This window comes from Puma concolor, chromosome B1 (genome assembly GCF_028749965.1).
Source record: "Puma concolor isolate L17-30 chromosome B1, mPumCon1.1.hap2, whole genome shotgun sequence".
In the NCBI taxonomy this organism is placed as follows: Eukaryota; Metazoa; Chordata; class Mammalia; order Carnivora; family Felidae; genus Puma; species Puma concolor.
This window is the reverse complement of record NC_141670.1, coordinates 7,621,958-7,642,864: the sequence shown is the minus strand read 5'-3', so window position 1 is coordinate 7,642,864 and position 20,907 is coordinate 7,621,958. Positions and strand designations below refer to the sequence as shown.

The 20,907-nt window shown below is 42.4% G+C and overlaps 1 protein-coding gene across 1 annotated transcript in view; it reads left to right on the top strand.

The window, feature by feature from the left end:
- The first annotated feature begins 1,872 nt into the window (after positions 1-1,872).
- GPM6A (glycoprotein M6A) overlaps positions 1,873-20,907 on the top strand; it is a 355,480-nt gene continuing 336,445 nt past the window's right edge. The window contains exon 1 of the mRNA XM_086703118.1: positions 1,873-2,077. Coding sequence (XP_086559244.1) covers positions 2,074-2,077 — 4 coding nt within the window. The 5' untranslated portion in view covers positions 1,873-2,073. The remainder of the gene's footprint in view (positions 2,078-20,907) is intronic.

Here is a 20,907-nt window from a genome sequence, read left to right as displayed (position 1 = left end):
AGAGAATGGTTTTTCTATACCTGAGATTCAGGATATTGATGCCCATTTTTATGGTCACTGTAAGATAGATTACTTAAACATCAAAAAATTTTCTATATTCACTGATAATCAGCCAAAAGAGAGACAGCATCATGATTTAGATGGCAGTATATAGCAGCTGATATTTTTAGTGTTTTTCAAAATTCTTATAAGTCACTGAGCGTGTCTGAAATATTTATAGATTATACTCAGTGCCGGAAGATACCACCGTCTTTTTCAAGCATGTAGCAATCCTCATCAATCTGAGAGATATTGTGGTGAACTGGTTAAGATCCTGGGCTCTGGAGCATTTCCGCTGAGGTTTGAATCTCACCCTCTTGTTTATTACCCATGTGAATTTGGACAGGTGATTTTTTTCTTTATAGCTCAGTCTCATCCGGAAAGTGGGAACGATAGTATCTCCCTTATAAGTTTGTTGTGAGAATTATGTGAATTAATACAAGGCCCTTAGAACAGTGCCCTGCATTTCGTAAGTTGTACTTAATTTGTTACTGTTGTAATTTCATATTTCAGTGTCATGACACAATGCCACCGGGAAATCTAATTGTTTAGAATTGTGCTATCTTGAAATAGGTCCTTGGGAAGTGGTGGCTGGTTATCTGTGGTGATTCACAAGCTGAGTTTAGGAATTAATCTCCACACATTCATCATTTATCTTGATTGAACCCATGTATAAGTTATGCTTTGCTGCAATCACAGTTCATGAGATTCCATTTCCAGAACGGTGATGCATTTCTGAATGGAGTGCTGAACGCTTACAACTTCTATCGATCACTTCCTTTCCCCTCCCACAAGAATAACTTTCTATTCCCATTTAACTGAAATGCATTTCCAACATGCTTCCAGGAGCATACCTCTTCCATTATGTGAGAAACAGCTGTGCAAATGTTTCTCTGCTGTTGTAAATATATGCTCTGCATTTCTGTATGTATTTCTGCTAAACATAATGTTCTTTACTTTTCATATCACGTCTTCTGCATTAGATAGCCATGCTCCTCAGGGGTAGTAACCGTGTCCACTTTGTTTTTTACTTCCACTTGTTCGCCGCATCGATTTGGATGCTTTAGGCTAAGCAAGAAGCTTAAGACACTTTGGGGACGGATTTGCTGAAATTAACTTCTCCAGTCTGAATCCTGAAAGAACTAGGCCATTATAATTACATAATTTTTTTTTTTTTAAACTTGAAGAGACCTTAGAGATCAGGTTTTCCAGATCCTTCGTTTTACAAATTAGGAAACTGAGTCCCAGTATATCCGTGGTAGAGCCAGAATCACAATCCATTCCTCCAGGCTGATAAGCCCAGGGCTGTTTCTGCAGCGTCAGCTCCCTCTTGGATTGAGTCATTTATTTTCCAGGTGACTTCTGCATATTATGGTGTGGGGGGGGGGGAGGGGAAGGGGTAGGGGACTGGCTTTTAGGTCTTTGGAGCCTTGCCAGGTTACAGAAACCAGCATATATAGCACAGAAGAAGGAAGAGAGACCTAATATAAATTAAAAGGGGGAATTTCTCTCTTCCTCGCCTTCAGTAATATCGTTATCAAGGGAAAAATGGCATACTTAAGAGAAGATCTTAGGGAATGTGAAATCATCGTAACCCATCTGTCTCTTCTGGAATGATCTCTTCGTAGCCTGCACGTTAGGGGTGATTATTTTGGCCAGAGGGTCCTTGCCCGGGTTTGGGGGGTGGGGTGGGGTGGGAGACAATGCGTGTGTCTGTGGTGTGTAGTTCCCATTTGGGGGGAGGCGTCTGCACGTGGCTGGCTGCGGAGCGAAAGGGGGCGGGGTGGGGGGCGCGGGGAGGGGAGCGCGCGCGAAGGGCCGGGCAGTAGCCATTAGCCCGAGGAGGCAGGTGGGGAGCGGGAGGGGTCTGCGCGTCCTCCGAGGTGCAGGGAGCCCCGAGAGCCGCTCGGCCCGGAGGGGGGAGGCCGCCACTCGCCGCGGCGCCGGGAGCTGAGGAGCGGCCAGAAGAACTTGGTGGCTCGCGCTCGTCTGGGGACGTTGGTCCGGGGCCGCGGGGCAGCTGGACGTCGGGCCATGGGTGAGTGCGCGGGCGGGGGCGCCCCAGCGCGGGGCCTCGGGGGGCGGGGTGGCACCGCGGGGAGAGTAGGTGTGGGGTCGGCCTCCGAGTCTGTCTCGAGACTTGCCCCCCCCGGGCGCGGGGCGGTGGGGACGCGGTGGCACCCGGTGGGGGTGGGGGTGGGGGGCGCGGAGGTGGCGAGCGCGCGGGGACCGCGGCCCGGGGACGCCGCGGAGGAGGGCGGCCGGGGTTCAGGGGGGACTGACGTGCGCACGTGTCCCCGCGCTGCCGCCTGCCCTTCGGGGAGCCAGTGGAGTCGGGGCGCGAGAAACGCAAACTTCGCACAACTTCCCTTCGCTCGGGCTCCCGTCCGGGCGCCGCCGGCGCGGGGCGAGGTCGGGGACACCTTCTGGTCCCCTCTCAGCTGAGCGCCGGCCTTGCACAAAAAGGTCTGCGGCCGAGGCTGAAGGCGGACTCTCCCCTCCACCCCAGCGGGGCAGACGGCGTGGTCGAGGGGGCGTCCAGACCCGCTCGGGTGGCCGGGCTGTGCACTGCGCGCAGCTCCGCTCCGCTCGAGTCCCTGGACGGGGTCCACTCCTCCAGAGTTTGGCGGCCGCGGCGGCGGCTTGGACCGGCCCCAGGAATGCGGTCGGGTGGGGTGGAGGGGTTGCGAGAGCCCGGTGCGACACAGGCCTTGCAGACCCGGCGCGAGGAGGTTGGTTCCACGGGGAGAGTTCTGCGAGGTGCGAGGGAGGGGCCGGGGAGGAGGAGCCTCCCGGCTGCGGTGTGCTGGGCTCGGGGCGCCCAGCGTCGGGCCGTGCGGCTTCTCCGGGTTACTGATTAGCGACCCGCCGGCACTCGGGGTTACTGGTCAACGCCAGCACGCTCGTTTCTTCTCGTCCAAGTCCAGTGCGCGCCCCTCCCCCAGCCTCTCCCTTGTCCTTTGTTGTAAAGGATTTTTTTTTCCCACCCCCCAGAGTAAAGGAGGCTTTGGGATAGACGTGCTCGGGTTGAAATTCCTAAGTTCCCACAGGCTCAAGGGTTAGGGGATGCTTTGACTGCTAATCGGTGCAGTTTATAGACGCTGGCCAATTCAGGAGAAAGGAAAAAAGAGAAAGCTGAGGACAGTTTTGCCTGTGAATGTTAATTGTGGTCAAGACATTCACAGTCTCTTCTCGCTTGACCCGGAAGTCTTAGAAAGACCCATTTTCAGGGCCTTTGAAAAATAAAGCAGTGTTGCAAATGATCTCCAGGATGGACTGGCTTTAAAAGCTTTCTGAAATTGAAGGACTATTTCCAAGTTAAGAAGGAAAGATAAAACACTTTCCCAAGTGGGGCAGAAAGTATTTAAGGCTTGGTCTTCCTTCCTGTCTTTCATTGTGCATAGGAATATAAACTCTTGTTAGAATAACCGCGGAGGAGAAAAGCTCTCAAAAATGGAAAGCCAAAGTAATTGACTTAGTGTAATTTACTCATTTGCCCTACTGAAAGCACTAAGATGCTGTTTGTAACCAACATTCTCTAGAATGTTCTCTAGAAGGAATGAACTTGTTTGCCGTGTAACCTTAAGCTTGAGTGGGCTGCCTACCCAAGGATAAGGTGCTCTTGATTTTGAAGCTAATTGTTTCTCTACTATTTGCATACTATAATGAACACAGTTGGTCCTGGAGTTTGCTTCAATGCCCTTGGATAAATTAGGCTTGATCCCACATATGGGAAGGTGTTATCATGGAAAGGAGTTAGAGCTAACACCTGAGCCCTTAGGCTAATCCTGAGCTTGGTCTCTAACCCTTATGAGTTCTCTTTTCTATCTGGAATCTGACAGATGCCTAAAATTTGTCTCCGCCTCCTTCTATCATTACATTTTTCTTACTGAAATTGTGGTCACGAGAAATTCCTGTTGATGTCAGATGGCCAGTGAGAGAGAGTGGGTAGAGGAAGCAAGTGAGAACCCAGGGGTCAGGGAGTAGAGAAAGAACAGGTATGTAGCAATGGGGAGTGAGATCAAGATGCCAGGACTCAGGACAATGACCCAGACACGCAGTCCAGAGATAGGAAGAGCCACCAAGCAGATGGGGGCCGGTGAGAGACCAAAGAGGGGAAATATGTACAGAAACTCCAGAGAAAACACTTGGTCACTTGAGGTCATCTTTCTCCTCTTTTACTTGCGAAAAACACAGAACATCAGTCAGAGTTTCTTTTGTTTGTGGTAGCAGGGGGTGAGGGCACTGGAGTCCACATTGCCAGGATGAAGGGGGAAAAGCAGGGTAGCAGAATGCCTGGCTGTGCCAGCAAGCTGAATCCACCCTTCTCTGGTGTCATGACAACCGAAATTTATCATTTATAGAAAGGAAGATGGTGCTATGGGAGTGAATATAGCAATCAGTTCTTGTTTGACTCAGGAGAAGAAATCCATACTCTAGCTTGGGAGAAGAATGAGAATAATTGGTTAATCAAATACTCTGAATAATTTATAGTTATATCTATAATGCACAAGGCTAATTTTCAAAAAAAAAAAAAAAGGAAGGTTATTTGCAAAGTAGGCAAATTGACATTTTGGCACCTCTTGCTTCCTTCTTTTATTTTCTTTCCTCAGCAATGGCTTCAGCTTGTCTAGTTATGCAACAAGTTTTCCCCTCTGCCCTCAAATGTTCCCCTACAGAAAGGATATGATGAGGTGTTTGATACGAAAACAATGCAGGGCTAACTTTTGGCCAAGAGTATTTGCATTTTAGCTGCAAGGCTAACTTTGTCCTCTCGTCTCTCTAATGGTAGAGTTTCAGGCTCCAGTGTGAGACGGGTCAGGAATATTTTTAATTTCTCTTCTAACCACATCACCTACTGTTTTATTTATTTAAAAAATGACGTTGGGCGTTATTTCATTCCACAGGTTACTGTGGGAAGCTGCACGGGGCGTGTGGTATTGGAGCTGATTTGGGCCATGTGAAAGGGTTTGGTAAGAGGTGTTGTAGGTAGACAATGGACCCCTTCTCAAAGCAGGAAGGAAATCAGTTTTGGGGAACAGTAAGACATGGAGCTGAGTTGACAGGATGGACTTCATTTTGGAGAGCCTTCAAAAGTAACCAGAGGAATTTAGAATTTATACCAGAGGAAATAGGGAGTCATGGAAGGTTTTTGAGCACAGAAGCATTACAATGAAATCAGTGCTTAAAGGAGATGAATTGATTGGTGTTGTTTAAGACAAAGGATAAATTGGAGAGAGTAGACCCAGAAGATAGACTTAGTTGTCAAAGCAATCCTGAAATGATAGGCCATGTATCTAGACCAGTCATAGAGGAAGAGTGGTTAACAGTGGAAATGGGGAAGAAAAGATAGGTGAAAGATACCTCTAATGAGAAAGCTGTAAAAGTTGGCAATTGAGTAACAGCAAGGAAAGTGAATCGTCTCTCTCTGGAGATTGGAAACCTTGAAAATTGGGGAAATAGTGGGTCCCTTGAGAATGTTTAAAGGATTAACCAGATGCTTTATTTTCCGGATGCTTTGGACAGAAAATTAATTTCATTTTTGGAATGTTAATTAAGAGGTGATAGCTAGACATCTAAACACACGTGTTTAGTATGTTGGAAATGCATAATGAAAACTTAGCAGAGCATGGGAGCAAGAAGGGAAATAAAGATCTGAGGGTTGCTAACCTCTAGTAAGAGTTAAACCCACGCAACCAAAGTGAGAATATAAGGTGTGCTGGTTGAGGGGTAGGAAAAGAAAGGAACATACACCACATAAAATGGACTAAATGCCCTCAAATTAGAACAATGAAATGTTCCATCTTTAACATTCAGCTTTAGATCCAGGAGTCTGTAAATTTTGATGAGAAGAATCTCGGGAGGAAATATTTTGCTCTCGTTCAGTTTCGGTAAACATGGACTTGGTTAAGGATCTGTAAAATTATTTGCAAATTTAGGCAAGGAATAATGAGACATCGTATTGTTTTGAACTCATACTAGTTTTAGGAAAAATATGACCCCCTACAGGCAGTTATGAGCAGGGTATAAAGAGCCCGGATTTGAAGCAGGACAAATAAGATAATTTTTTATGTCTTTGGGTGAGTCATTTAAATCTTGGGGTTTCTGTTTTCCCCAAGGGCATTGGGGGATACTTGGTATAAATTTATGTAGCTCAGATCTTGATACGGTAACAGAGGGAAAAAAAACATGCAAAGAAGATAGAGTTGAGCTATTTTCATTAAGCAAATTAAGAACATTTTAATGATTCTAGGCTACTAGGTAAAACTTTTAAGGGTCATTTGGCCTCTAGTATGTTATTCTCCCTGGAAAATTTATAAAAGCCCGAGAGTCTGAGCCTGAACAGAAAAAGATAAACTAATGTTCCGGTTATCTTTGCTGCATAACAAGTATCCCCAAAACTGGTGAGTTAAAATGACAGTTTATCATTAATCTCTGTGGGTTCTGTGGGCTGTCTCCTGAGCAGGTCTTGTTTGAAATCTGGTGCCTTTGCAGTCCAGTATCTGCTGGGGATTCAGGCATCAGAAGACTTGGCTGGGCTGGTTGTCTCAGGTAGGTCTCACATAGCAGCGCTGACAACTGGCTGTTGGCTGAGATGTCAGTTGGGGCTGCTTCCAAGGGACTTGGGCTTTTCACAAAATGGCAGCTTGATTCCTAGAGGCAGCGTCTTGATACAAGGGTTCCAAGAAACCCAGGCAGAAGCTACGGGGATTGTTATGACCTAGAACGTCCTGTGTCTCAGAACATTATTTCTGCTGCCTTCTGTTGGTCAGGAAAGTCATTATGGGCGACATATTTAAGGGGAGGGGCACTGGATCCCTCCTTGTGATTTAAGGAGCAACGTAGTCTCCAAGGAGAGAAAAAGAATCGCAGTAGCCAACTACTACTTGGTCTCATTTCTACAAGAGATGCCTTATAAGTGTGCTTTGCCGTAGAGACATCCTCAGGTTTGCCAGGGAAAATTTGATGTACGTTTTCTGAAACATATAGGATAAAAGACTGCATCTTTAATTAGAAATACGAAGAAATCTAGGCAGTCCCGCTAAAATTTCACAGCAGAACAGTTGAGTGTGGAAATTCATGCCTGGGTGCAAATGTGTTAGGAGGATGCTGGGATAAAGCTCTACTCAAAATAATTTCAAATAAGATCAGCTTGTCTTTCTTATTTTAATTTAAATGGGGGAACTTCTGAAGCGATTGTGAAATGCTCTTTATTTCACTTAGAATCAAGCTTTTGTCATACAGTAGAATGTAGGTCAAATAAATGCTTTATTGAATATCCTCTCATCATAATGAACTAAATGCTTTGTGGCAAAACTGGTCAGAAGCTTGCTTCAGTTTTCACAAACATATTAATTATACAAAACACGTAATGTGAATTGGTAGGGTGTTGACTAAAAATAAGTATGGGCTTAAATATTCTGATTTTTGGAACATATGTTTCTAAATTAAACATGTAACATTCAATGTAACAGAACTTTAAATTCTCATTTTATCATTTTTTTAAAAAAAGTTTATTTATTGAAGGAGAGACAGAATCCCAAGAATCTGTCATCACAGAGCCTGATGAGGGCCTCAGTTACTCGACTGAGGAGATCATGACCTGAGTTGAAACCAAGTCGGATGCTCAACCGACTGAGCCACCCAGGCGCCCCTCATTTTATCACTTTTAACTGGAGAGGGTCAGATCCGAGTTGTTATTTCCGATACAAAAAAAAAATTGGTCTTTTTCCTAGACAATTGAAACATAAGAATTAGGGTGAAAGAAACGGGTTCAAAGTCAAGGAAGGAATTAGTTTCAGCCGGAAACTTACTAGCGGCCTTAAAAAAGTTAGGTTCTGCCTTTCAACTTGGTTGATCTAGGCTCATTCTATCTTCAGTTATTTGATGAGGGACGAGGGTAGATACTGTGAAGCCATATACTTGGTGCACATGACACACAGACACAGCCTCGTCTCACCGAGAAATAAAGGCTTGACCTACATAACCAGGATAGTGGGAATAATGCATGAGGTAATATGACGTGTACTTAAATTCTTCTTTACTTCGTCAAGATCACCTGTCGGAACAGTCGCTCACGACACGTCCCGCATAACGTGTCACAACCACCCAAACTGCATAATAGCAGAAGAAGTATCTCTTGCTGCTGCTGTAAAATTTCTCATGCTACGACTTCTAATTTTCTTGTTCCATTAGAATAACTGAGGGAATACGTTAAGTACTAATTCCTGGGTCCCGCTGCCGGGGTTCAGGTGGAGAAGGTCTGGGCCTGAGAAGCGGGCTTGCACTTTTAACACGCAGCCTCGCCCGTTTTGAGGCGGGAAGCCTGGCGCCTGCTTTGAGAAGTAACTCTTCCAGAACGCCCGCTTTCTCTCCTTCCTCAGGCCAGCGGAGCTACCGTTACAACCTTATTCCTTTACCCGTATCTCCGATACATTACATTTTATTCTAATCCGGTTCCTGCTCTAGAAAGTGTTACCAAGAGCTACATTTCGGGAGTGATGTGATGTTTCTGTTTCTTTTCTCTGTTCAGCTTGTTAGGTCTCTACACTTCCTGTCTGTCCCTTCTGCCCCAGCCATTCCTTAGCCTTATTGTGGGTGATGCTCTCCAGAGATGACTGAAACCCTCCCCCTGAAGACGGCTTATGATTTCCAGCCTTATGGCTTCAAGAATTTACGTGTGCATAATGCCCGAATCGCTGTCGCCGGACCCAGCTGCCCCCCTACGTCCACCCGGCCATGCGTCTATTCCCCTAACCGCAGTATGTTCCAGACGGAATGAATTCATCCTCCCCGGATATACCTGGTTCTCTCTTATCCCTCTTTGCGTTTGTCGATGACTCTGGACTACACCTGGCCCCTAGCGTCTCTTACCGTCCCCCCTGGCTTGTCACGTGTCGTCCAGCTTGCTTGCACTCAGCGGCTCCCCCTCCTGCCTCCGCTCTGATGGTCTTTCCTGCGGGAGGTGCCAGCCTCTTCCATCCCCCCGCCTCGTCCCCTACGATGGTCACCACACTTCCCCTCTTGCACACCCCCACCTCGTCCCCTACGATGATCAGCACACTCCATTCAAGCATGGCTCTTACCCCGCCTTTTATCCTCACCACTGTGTTTCCTGCTGTTCTCTCTCCTACGTTTTCCTGCTGACCAAACTGATTCCATCCACTCACCTTAGCTTTTTTGTACCCTCAACCATGTGGTCATGCCTGGTTTCGCTCTTTGCCAGGCCCTTTCTGTTTCTCTGTGGAAATGTAAAACTTTATTGCCTGGCTTACCTTCGTTAGCACAACTTAAATGTGTTCCCTGCATGAAGACTGTCCAAGATGTGCCCGGCTTGGGGTTTTCCGAAGCACGGGGTGCGTACTAGTGAGGTGCCAAGTGTTGTTACTTTATGTGTTTAACAAGCACAATATTGCATATGTGCCGTGCACTGTTTTAAACTTTTTAAAAAAATTTTTAAAAATATTTTTATTTATTTTTTTTTGAGACAGAGCATGCACAGGGGAGGGGCAGAGAGAGAGGGAGACAAAGAATCCGAAGCAGGCTTCAGGCTCTTGAGCTGTCAGCACAGAGCCCGACCCGGGGATCGAACTCACAAACCGTGAGATCGTGACCTGAGCCAAAGTCAGACGCTCAACTGACTGAGCCACCCAGGCGCCCCAACATTTGTTTGTTTTTAAGCAATAAATATGCTTTGTTTAAAAAGGAAGGCAGTGGTGTTATATACGTGGAGATCTTACAGTGTTGATTCATGAAGAGATAAAACATTTGGTAACCCCAGTCATCTAAAACATGGTTATATTATTGGCCTTTAACTTCCATGTTTTAAGTGTTTTTGAGTACTTAGTGATCAATCTTCGTAACAATTGTGTTAATTATTATTGCCTTTTTCATTTTTACACGGAGGTTTAAATAATTTGTCCAAGGTAACGGAAGTAGCAGAAGCAGAGAGGGGATTTGAACTCAGGCAGTCTGTGCTCCCAAACACTGTGTTGTACTGTCTTTCCATTTCAGATGGGTATGACCTTATTTTAGGTGGTCACGGCATTAAACAAAATAGAATTTTAGTGATGAAGTTATTCTCATCTCATTTTTTTTCAACTCTTTTGATTAAATCAAGACTGACTCCTAATTTAGTGCTGTTAGTTTTATGCATTTCGCAGGAATTACCTTAACAGATCTCCCTTATATCACATGATAAGTGCATTCTGGTTTACATCAACTGAGAGGTAAAGTGATGCTCAAGGTAAAAAATGGCCAAATAATTAAAAAGTACCAATGATATTTCAGATATTTCCTTTTATAATAAAGAGAGGGCAGGCTGTAGACTTTGAACGTTTGGTAAAAACTGTTTTTTTTTTTTAGATAAGCAATACTGATTATTTATTTATGGTAGAAATTGAAAGTTTTATTGACAATATATTTTACTAACAATGAAAATTGTATTTTAAAACAGGAAGTAGGGGTGTGTGGTTGACTCACTTGGTTAAGCGTCTGATTCTTGGTTTTGGCTCAGGTCATGATCTGGTGAGTTTGAGCCCCACGTCGGGCTCCGTGCTGTCAGGGCTGAGCCTTGGGATTCTCTCTCTCCCTCTTTCTCTGCCTCTCTCCTGCTCTCTCTCTCAAAAATAAATAAAGTTAAAAAAAAACCCATGAAGTAAATGAGAGTAATGATGATACTAATAGGAGATAAACCATATAACCTGGAGGCAGCTTGGTGCTGCTGAAGTAGTTAAAACAAGTATTTCAATAAATTCTTAACCTAATTCATGGAAGCCGTGGAACTTGGGCCCTTCTGTCACTTAACCTTCTGGGCCTGTGGGAGTAATGCCATCAATATCTATCTTACAAGGATGTTTGTGTAAAAAAAGAAGGTATTTGACAAGAATCTTGAGTATAGTAAGTGCTCAGTGATTCATTACATTTTTACACATTGCTGGGCAACATGGTAGGAACCATGAACATGCTGTCCAAGTGCCTGGAGTTTAGTAAATGCTGCATCTGATGAAAGTCAGCCTTTCTGTCTGCTCCCAATGTCTTCTCTCTCCATCTGTCATGGCAGTTATTGAATGTGTGAATGTGTGTTTGCTTCCCCAGTATTTGACGTCATGTCCAGACTCTGAAGGCAGTGGCTTCCAGATTATTGGCATAGAAACCAACGAACATCTTCCCATTAATCTGTTTGTCTAATGTTGCCGACCTTGCCGCCTTAGTAGAAAGTTACAGAAATGCAAAATGTGATTCCTCTTTATGTAAAAACGATGCATTTAGAATTCATCATGGCAGGAGATGGGAAAGAAGGCAAAGGTGTGGAATGAGTCCACATCTGTCCAGAACAGAGTTAAGGATGCGGTCGTGGAAGGGATTCAACACTGACCAATGTCCCTTAGATAAGATGAAAAACATTAAGGCAACAAAGATCTAGAAGAATCTGCTGCAAAGCAGATGAGACAGAGTTAACATAATGTGAGGAGAGTCAAAGGAGAACAGTGTTTTGAGAAATAATCTGCAGTGTTCAGTAGAATACAAGGAACTCAGGAATGCCATTTCTTTTGCTTTAATGGCTTTTTCATTGATAGAAGCCTGTTGAAATTAGTGTTTTTAGTTAAGAGGTGAAGATACAAGCCTGCTCTCATGGAGCAGATTTCAAGGACCAGAAACAAAACAGAACAAGGAAGGAAGGAGGAAGGAAGGAAGGCGAGGGAGGCAGGAGGGAGGAAGGTGAGAAGAGGGGGTAAGGGACAAGGGGAGAGGGAAGGGAGAAAGAAGGACAGAAAAAACTTTTAATGGATCCAAGGTTAAGTGAAGAGTTTTATGAGGTAGGAAAGAGCCAGAAGAATTGCTTCATGTTTTGAGAAAGAGGGGAATAGACCGAAATGCCATGGAATGACAGAACCTCTGAGCAATGGATTATAAAACAATTAAGAATATGAACTTATTTTATATTACTTATAGTTAAAAAATTTTTTTAATGTTTATTTTTGAGAGAGAGAGAGAAAGCATGTGAGTGGGGGAGGGGCAGAGAGAGAGGGAGACACAGAATCTAAAGCAGGCTCCAGACTCTGCGCTCTCAGCCCAGAACCCGACGTGGGGCTTGAATGCACGAACCCGTTGAGATTGTGACCTGAGCCGAAGTCGAACACTTAACCGACTGAGCCACCAGGCTTAAACATAGTTTTAAAGAAAAAAAAAATCCTATTTTTTTTCTATAAAATGTTTGATGGCCTTTGAGGGTTTTTAAATTTTTTAATTTTTTTAAAAATGTTTTTATTTTTAAAATAAAAGAGTGTGAGTGGGGGGGAGAGGCAGAGACAGAGAGGGGGCAGAGGTTCTGAAGGGGGCTCTGTGCTGACAGCAGACAGCCAGATGTGGAGCTCGAACTCATGAACCCGGAGATCATGACCTAAGCCAAAATTGGGCGCTCAATTGACCGAGCCATCCAGGCACCCCAGGGATTTTTATTGACTCATTTTTTAAATCAAAATAGATATATATTTTTTTTCAGGAGTAGAATTTAGTGATTCATCACTTACATGGAGCACCCAGTCCTCCTCCCAGCCAGTGTCCTCCTTAATGCTCCTCACCCCTTTAGCCCTTCCCCCCACCAGCCACCCTGAGTTTGTTCTCTGTATTTAAGAGTTTCTTATGGTTTGCCTCCCTCTCTGTTTTTACATTATTTTTGCTTCCCTCATGTTCATCTGTTTTGTGTCTTCAATTCCACATGTGAGTGAAATCATATGATACTTGTCTTTCTTTGCCTGACTTATTTCGCTCAACATAATACACTCTAGTTCCATCCTTGTTGTTGCAAATGCAAGATTTCATTCTTTCTGCTCGCTGAGTAATATTCCATTGGATATTACAACATATCTTCTTTATCCATTCATCAGTCTATGGACATTTGGGCTCCTTCCATACTTTGGCTATTGTTCTAGCACTGCTATAAACGTTGGGGTGCATGTGTCCTTTTCAATCAGCATTTTTGTATCCTTTGGATAAATACCTAGTAGCGTAATTGCTGGGTCGTAGGGTAGTTCTATTTTTAATGTTTTGAGGACCTCCTTACTGTTTTCCAGAGTGGCCATACCAGTTTGCATTCCCACCAGCAGTGCACAAGAGATCCTCTTTCTCCGCATCCTCGCCAACATCTGTTGTTGCCTGAGTTGTTAATGTTAGCCATTCTGACAGGGGTGAGGAGTGTTGTTGAGCATTTTTTCATGTGTCTGTTAGCTATCTGGATGTCTTCTTTGGAAAAGTGTCCATTTGTGTCATTTTCCCATTTCTTCACTGGATTATTTGATTTCAGGTGTTGAGTTTGATAAGTTCTCTATTGATTTTGGATACTAACCCTTTATCTGATATGTCATTTGCAAATATCTTCTCCCGTTCTGTCAGTTGCCTTTTAGTTTTGCTAATTGTTTCCTTTGCTGTACAGGAGCTTCTCATCTTGATAAGGTCCCAATAGTTCATTTTTGCTTTTGTTTCCCTTGCCTCTGGAGACATGTGTAGTAAAAAGTTGCTACAGCTGAGGTCAAAGAGGTTGTTACTGATTTTCTCCTGTAGGATTTTGATGTCTTCCTGTCTTACGTTTAGGTCTTTCATCCATTTTGAGTTTCTTTTTGTCTATGGTGTAAGACAGTGGTCCAGGCTCACTCTTCTGCATGTCGCTATGCAGTGTTCCCAGCACCGTTTGCTGAAGAGACTGTCTTTATTCCATTGGATATTCTTTCCTGCTTTGTCAAAGTTAGTTGCCCATATGTTTGTGGGTCAGTTTCTGGATTCTGTATTCTGTTCCACTGATCTGAGTGTCTGTTTTTGTGCCAGTACCATACTGTCTTGATGATTACAGCTTTGTAATATAGCTTGAAGTCCAGGATTGTGATGCCTCCAGCTTTGGTTTTCTTTTTCAAGATTGCTTTGGCTATTCGGGGTCTTTTGTGGTTCCATACAAATTTTATAGGATTGTTTGTTCTAGCTCTGTGAAGAATGCTGGTGTTATTTTGATAGGGATTGCATGGAATATGTAGAGTGTGTTGGGTAGTATTGACGTTTTAACAATATTTGTTCTTCCAACCCATGAGCATAGAGTATTTTTTCTTTTTCTTTTTCTTTTCTTTTTTTGTGTTTTCTTCAGTATCTTTCATAAGCTTTCTATAGTTTTCAGTGTATAGATTTTTCACCTCTTTGGTTAAGTTTATTTCTAGGTATTCTATGCTTTTTGGTGCAATTGTAAATGGGATCAATTCCTTGATTTCTCTTTCTGCTACTTCATTATTGGTGTTTAGAAATGCAGCCGATTTCTGTACATTTATTTTGTAATCCTATGACTTTGCTGAATTCATGGATCAGTTTTTTGGTGGAGTCTTTTGGGTTTTCCACATAGAGTATCAGGTCATCTGTGAAGAGGGAAAGGTTGACTTCCTCTTGCTGATTTGGATGCATTTTATTTCCTTTTGATTGCTGAGGCTGGGACTTCCAACACTATGTTTAACAGCAGTGGTGAGAGTGGGCATTCTTGTCGTGTTACTGACCTTAGGGAGAAAACTCTCAGTTTTTACCCATTAAAGATATTGTTGGGTCTTTCATATATGGCCTTTATTATCTTGGGTATGATCCTTCTATCCCTACTTTTTTGAGGGTTTTTATCCAGAGAGGATGCTGTATTTTGTCAAATGCTTTTGCAGCATCTATTGAGAGGATCATGAATTTTTTTTTTTTTAAATGTCTATTTATTATTGAGAGGTGGCAAGACAGAGCATGAGCATGGGAGGGGCAGAGTCAGGAGAAGACATAGAATTTGAAGCAGGCTCCAGGTTGTCAGCACAGAGCCCGACACGGGGCTCGAACCCACCAACTGTGAGATCATGACCTGGGCCAAAGTTGGACGCCCAATTGACTGAGCCACCCAGGCGCCCCAGGATCATTTAGTTCTAATCCTTTCTTTTATTAATGTGATATATCACGTTGATTGATTTGCGGATACTGAACCAGCCCTGCAGCCCAGGAATAAATCCCACTCGATCGCGGTGAATATTTCTTTTGACGTATTGTTGGATCCGATTGGCTAGTGTCTGTTAAGAATTTTGCATCCATGTTCGTCAGGGAAGTTGGTCTGTAGTTCTCCTTTTTGTGGTAGGATCTTTTGTCTGGTTTTGGAATCAAGGTAATGCTAGCCCTGAGGATTTTTTTTTTTTTAATGAAAGAATATGCTTCCTGATTGTTTTAAATTGTCTAATAATATGTTCAGTAAAGATGTAACTTGTTGGTTTTGACAAGCGTATTGTGTTCATTTTTCTTGTATTTCACTTATACAAGATATTCATACCTTTAATACTAAGAGTATGTAGGTAAATATATGGTCTATATTCAAACAGTTAAATGAATCAAAGATAAAGCATATTGTGGCTAAATATTTTCAGGTCGGAAATCAGGAGAAAATGGTTCTTGTCCAAGCTCACTTGTTCTTGATCTGTGTTCCCTTTTCCCTCAGGTGTAGATGAAAACTTGGGTTCAGTCGCCTATAAAATCCATGCAGCTCTGAATGCCTATGAGCTAGGGGGGCCTGGCTGGCTCAGTCAGTAGAGCATGCGACTCTGGATCTCGACATTGTGAATTTGTGCTCCATGCTGTGTGTGGGGATAAAAAATAAATAAATAAATAGATAAATAAATAAATAAATAAATAAATGCCTATAAGCTAATCAACAAACAAGAAAATAAATAGAGACAAGACACTGGTGCCCACATCCTCATCAGATTACTAAAGCGGATGGTTGCATAGCAGTGAGTGTCTCAACTGCAAACAAACCTGTCCTTCTGAGTAACTTCTTTGTGGTTTCAACCCAGACTTTCTAACAGAGAAGACTTTGAAGACTTCAACTAGAAGATTTTGAGATTTTTCCTTGTTTACAGCCTTCGATATATTTTTTTGTACTAATCAAATGAAGATAAAGAAACAACTGAAACAAAACAAAACTCCAAACTCCAATATGTCCAGGAATTATCTCAGGCTTCTTTCAGCTGTTACTCATTTATAAGTCTTTATTTATTATTACTTATATACATTATTAATATGAAATAACTATAATTACAAATTATAATTAGTATATTAGGGGCGCCTGGGTGGCGCAGTCGGTTAGGCGTCCGACTTCAGCCAGGTCACGATCTCGCGGTTTGGGAGTTCGAGCCCCGCGTCAGGCTCTGGGCTGATGGCTCAGAGCCTGGAGCCTGTTTCGGATTCTGTGTCTCCCTCTCTCTCTGCCCCTCCCCCGTTCATGCTCTGTCTCTCTCTGTCCCAAAAATAAATAAACGTTGAAAAAAAAAAATTAAAAAAAAAAAAAAAAAGGGGAGCCTGGGTGGCGCCGTCGGTTAAGTGTCCGACTTCAGCCAGGTCACGATCTCGCGGTTTGGGAGTTCCAGCCCCGCGTCAGGCTCTGGGCTGATGGCTCAGAGCCTGGAGCCTGTTTCCGATTCTGATTCTGTGTCTCCCTCTCTCTCTGCCCATCCCCCGTTCATGCTCTGTCTCTCTCTGTCCCAAAAATAAATAAACGTTGAAAAAAAATTTTTTTTAAAATATATATTATTGAATATTATATAGTAATTATAGCTGTATGCTATAATACATATTATTGTATATTATATAATAATTATAATTGTAATAATATATTGCTCTTAAGTGAGGGAACTAGCTGATATATTTCAACATGTAGGTTTATATTTAAAAAAAAATTTTTTTTATCATTTATTTTTGAGAGACAGAGACAGCATAAGCGGGGGAGGGGCAGAGGGAGAGAAGGAGACCCAGAATCCGAAGCAGGCTCCAGGCTCTGAGCTGTCAGCACAGAGCCTGATGCAGGGCTTGAACCCACAAGCCGCAAGATCATGACCTGAGCCGAAGTCAGACGCTCAACCGACTGAGCCACCCAGGCGCCCCTGTAGGTTTATATTTCTTATGCTGGTAGCATCCTAAACTTTTGAAGTATATTGCTGCATGTGTGTCTGTGTGTGTATGTGGGGGGTTCTTGTTTTCTGCATTTTTAAAAATTTGTTTAATTTTTGTGTGAGTTAAAGACAGTGTTCCGTGAGGTTGGTACAGTGAAAAAGGACTCATTTTGCAAGTCCCAGAAATGGTGTCTTAACCCTTGGCAGTGTTCTGTGGAGGTTAAAAAAAAAAAAAAAAAAAATATATATATATATATATATATTTATATATATATATGTATATATGTATATATATATTTATATATATATTTATATATGTATATGTATATATATATATATATATATATATATATACACATACATACAGCCATGCTTAGATTCTAGTGTATAAATCCCAGACATTTTTCTAGACAAAAATATCAAGGCATAGAGAAAGAGATAATATCTGAAAATGTAAAATAAAATACAAAAATAAAATATAACTCACTGCTGGCTTATTCTTTCTGGGTGGAGTATTTTGTGTTTGCTGTTTCTTTTTACTAAACGAAAACAAGCATGTACAGGATGGCTGTTGAAATGGACTTGTAGAAAAAATTCTGAAGACCGAGCACACAGTCATATATTGACTGTAGTAGACATTTTCTATCATTGAGACAACTCTCCTGTGGTGTCAGATAAGTCAACTGCAGGCTTCGGACTTGAAGCACAGATCATGAATATTGGATACAAAGGGAGTCTCTTACATTCCTGTTGCAACTTGTCTCCTAAATAGTTCAAAATAGACAAAAATTCACGAGGAGGTACCAGATACAGGAGACACGTGTGACAAGGTTATCCATCATTGTCACTGTTTTACATGGTGTTTTCCCTCTAAGAAAAGATTTGCAAAGAAGAATACAGTTTTGTTAATTATACATGAGACAGTCAATTCAGAGTGACAAGCCTCTAGGAAAAGACCAGAGCAGCTATTAATATAGGTGCACAATTTGTAAGGAGTTTGTTCCTTACGTATAAATGAAGTAGAGATCACTAGGAAAAAAAACAACAACAGTGTTATTAATTAGTTCCATTCGTTTCGCAGCCGTTACCTCAGTGGTTGTCCCTTTACAGAACATGATAGTACGTGGTTTATGTAAACTGAGAGGTAAAGTGATGCTCCACTTGAAAGAGTTTAAAAAAATTGAAAATAACCAATGATGGCACTGAACTTACCACGTATTAAAGTCACTGTTGTGGTGCAATGATTGTGCCTGGGGCCACCATTTCTTCCATGGTAAAGAGTGCTCTGGGTTATGTACTGGAAACTTGCTAAGGAAGTAGATGTTAAGCATTCCGTCTGTTAAAAAAACAAAGGTGGGGCACTTGGCTAGCTCAGGCGGTTAGGCTTCCGACTCAGGTCCTGATCGCTTAGTTTGGGAGTTCGAACTCTGCGTGGGCTCCCGACTGACGGCTTGGAGACTGCATGGGATTCTCTCTCTCTCTCTCTCTCTCTCTCTCTCTCTCTCTCTCTCCCCCTCTCTCTCTCTCCCTCTCTCCCCCTCTCTCTCTCTCCCTCTCCCCGTCTCTCTGCACTTCCTGCATGCTCTGTCTTTAAATAAATAAATAGCGACTATGTGAGGTGATGGATGTGTTAATTAACTGAATTGTGGTATGTCACAACATATACGTATATCATCGTGTTGTAAGCGTGAAATATGTACAGTTCTGTTTATTGAGTAAACGCAATAAAGGCGAGCAGTTTATGAAAATAAGAAACTAACTTAAGAGTACCTCTCCCCAAAAAGCAGCCTCTTAAATTTGGTGTAATATTCATGTGAGTGAACACATATTTCACAAGAAGTCTGCCACATGCTCACCCTTGTTCTGCGCACACTGACGTAGTGAAGGATGTAGAGTAATTCTCATTTTTGGTCCAAAAGGACTTCCGTCTTAATTAGAGATACAAAACGTGCACACAGACAACTCTTTGAGAATTTTGCAAGATTAGATAATGGAGATCTAGATTTTAGCATTCTAAGGATTGCTGCAACCGCTGGTCAAGAATGGAATAGACCAGTGGAGGCCCCAGCCATCACAGCAAGTTTTCCCAATGAGGAACCCTAAAGAGGAGCTGGATGGGCTGTGGCTTTGTCACACAGTAGGGGTGGTAGTCGTGTGGGCATAGCCCAGGAGCAGGAGCAGGAGCAGGAGCAGAGGCTGAGGGAAGTAGAGGTGGGATAAGGGGTGGGATATGGGGTCACGGCCCAATAGAAGGGGTTCTGGTCATGATGAACACAGCGTGAATGGTGCCCTGGGGTGAGCAAGGTTGGGGTTCCACCTGCATCTTGTCCTTCTGCTCTCTCCCTCCGGTACCCTAACTCTACCCTTCTCATCGCCCTCATCCAGCCCTTAGAGCCTTGTCCCATTTGCTTTCTTTCTGTGCCAGCCTATCATTGCTTCCTTTCCGTTCGGTCATGGACCAGTGTTCCAACCACTCTTGAAATTATTCTTGATTCCCTTAGCCCTTTGTCCCAGTGAGTCTAGATTATTGCAACCTGGATGGGATGAAGGCTTGATACAAGGATCCAGAAAATGGTTCTATTACACGATCATGCAATTGTAGCATTTCAGACAGGGAGTGGTAGGAGAGTGTAGCAGACTTGTTACAGAAAGGAAGGAACTACGAGAGATAATGAGAAGAAAAGCTATCTTTTTATCTGTTAGAATGCCAACCACAAGAAGTAGATATTGGATGAAGAGAGAAGGGAGAGAAGGCAGTCATCAGAGACAAGCACAGACAGACTGAAAAAATTCATCATGCAGGCAGTTGCCAGATGATTAAACTTTATCAAATCCCTTGTTATTAAATAAGAGGATGGTCTGGAATGACTTCTATCAACCCAGTGATTCAGGACTGCTTTGTTGATCTTCCTGTCCAGAGTGAGGTTTTGTTACTTCCTGCTACCCCTGGTGCTGGTCCCTAGAAACTGTGCAAGATGATAAACTTTTCAGATGAGAGAGTATTTTACTAAGATTATACAATTGGCTTTGCTCTCGTTGTAAATAAAACCTTCAAACAAGCTTTTAGGGTCCAATTTCTGATTGAGTGCCATGATATATCCAAAATTTATAAAATTTGACCCAAAGATCTAAGGACATCGACTTAATTAGAAATGAAATAACTTAATTTAATGTAACGAATTATAGATTATAAGTTAATGGGCTGTTGTAATGATCAAACTAAATTAAAAGTTTTTTAATTGACACTTTATTCGTTTTGTATTTTTTTATTTTCTGAGATTTTATTTTTAGGTAATCTCTATGCCCAGCGTCGGGTTTGAATTTACAATTCTGAAATCAAGAGTCACATGCTCCACCCACTGAGCTAGCCAGGCACCTCTAACAGTTTGAAAGTTTAGAAACCAGAGAATGTGATATGGTTATATGTTAGTAATGACAGGATATCAACAGTTTTGAAAATATCACTTTATGTAGAATTGTGAACTTTTCTCTTTTTCCCCCCTATTTTTAAGACTTAATATGTATGGTTTAATTGAAATAAAGGACAAAGAACAAAGTTTCCTTTTTCTTATCACCTTAAATTTCACGTTTTCATCTTCAGTCTCCCTAATTCTGGGGCTCTCTTCCATTTCCTTTTTTTTTTTTTTTTTTTTTTGCTATCCTGTTTTTCCCTCTTTCTTGCTTTTTCTTGGCTGTTAAAGTTTAAAATGATGAATGTTTGAAAAAACTCTTATCCTTGTGGTTGAAAGACTCATTCAGTTCCCTCCCAACTTCTGTGTAAAAGACTGACTCAAAGCAACGTAAATAAAATACTACATAATTAAAACAAAGCATTCTGTATAGGTGAGTTGTAAAAAACTTAATAGGGTATCTGTGACTGTGGGTTTTTTTTTTTTTTTTTTCATTCTCCATTGAAGCTTTCTTAAAT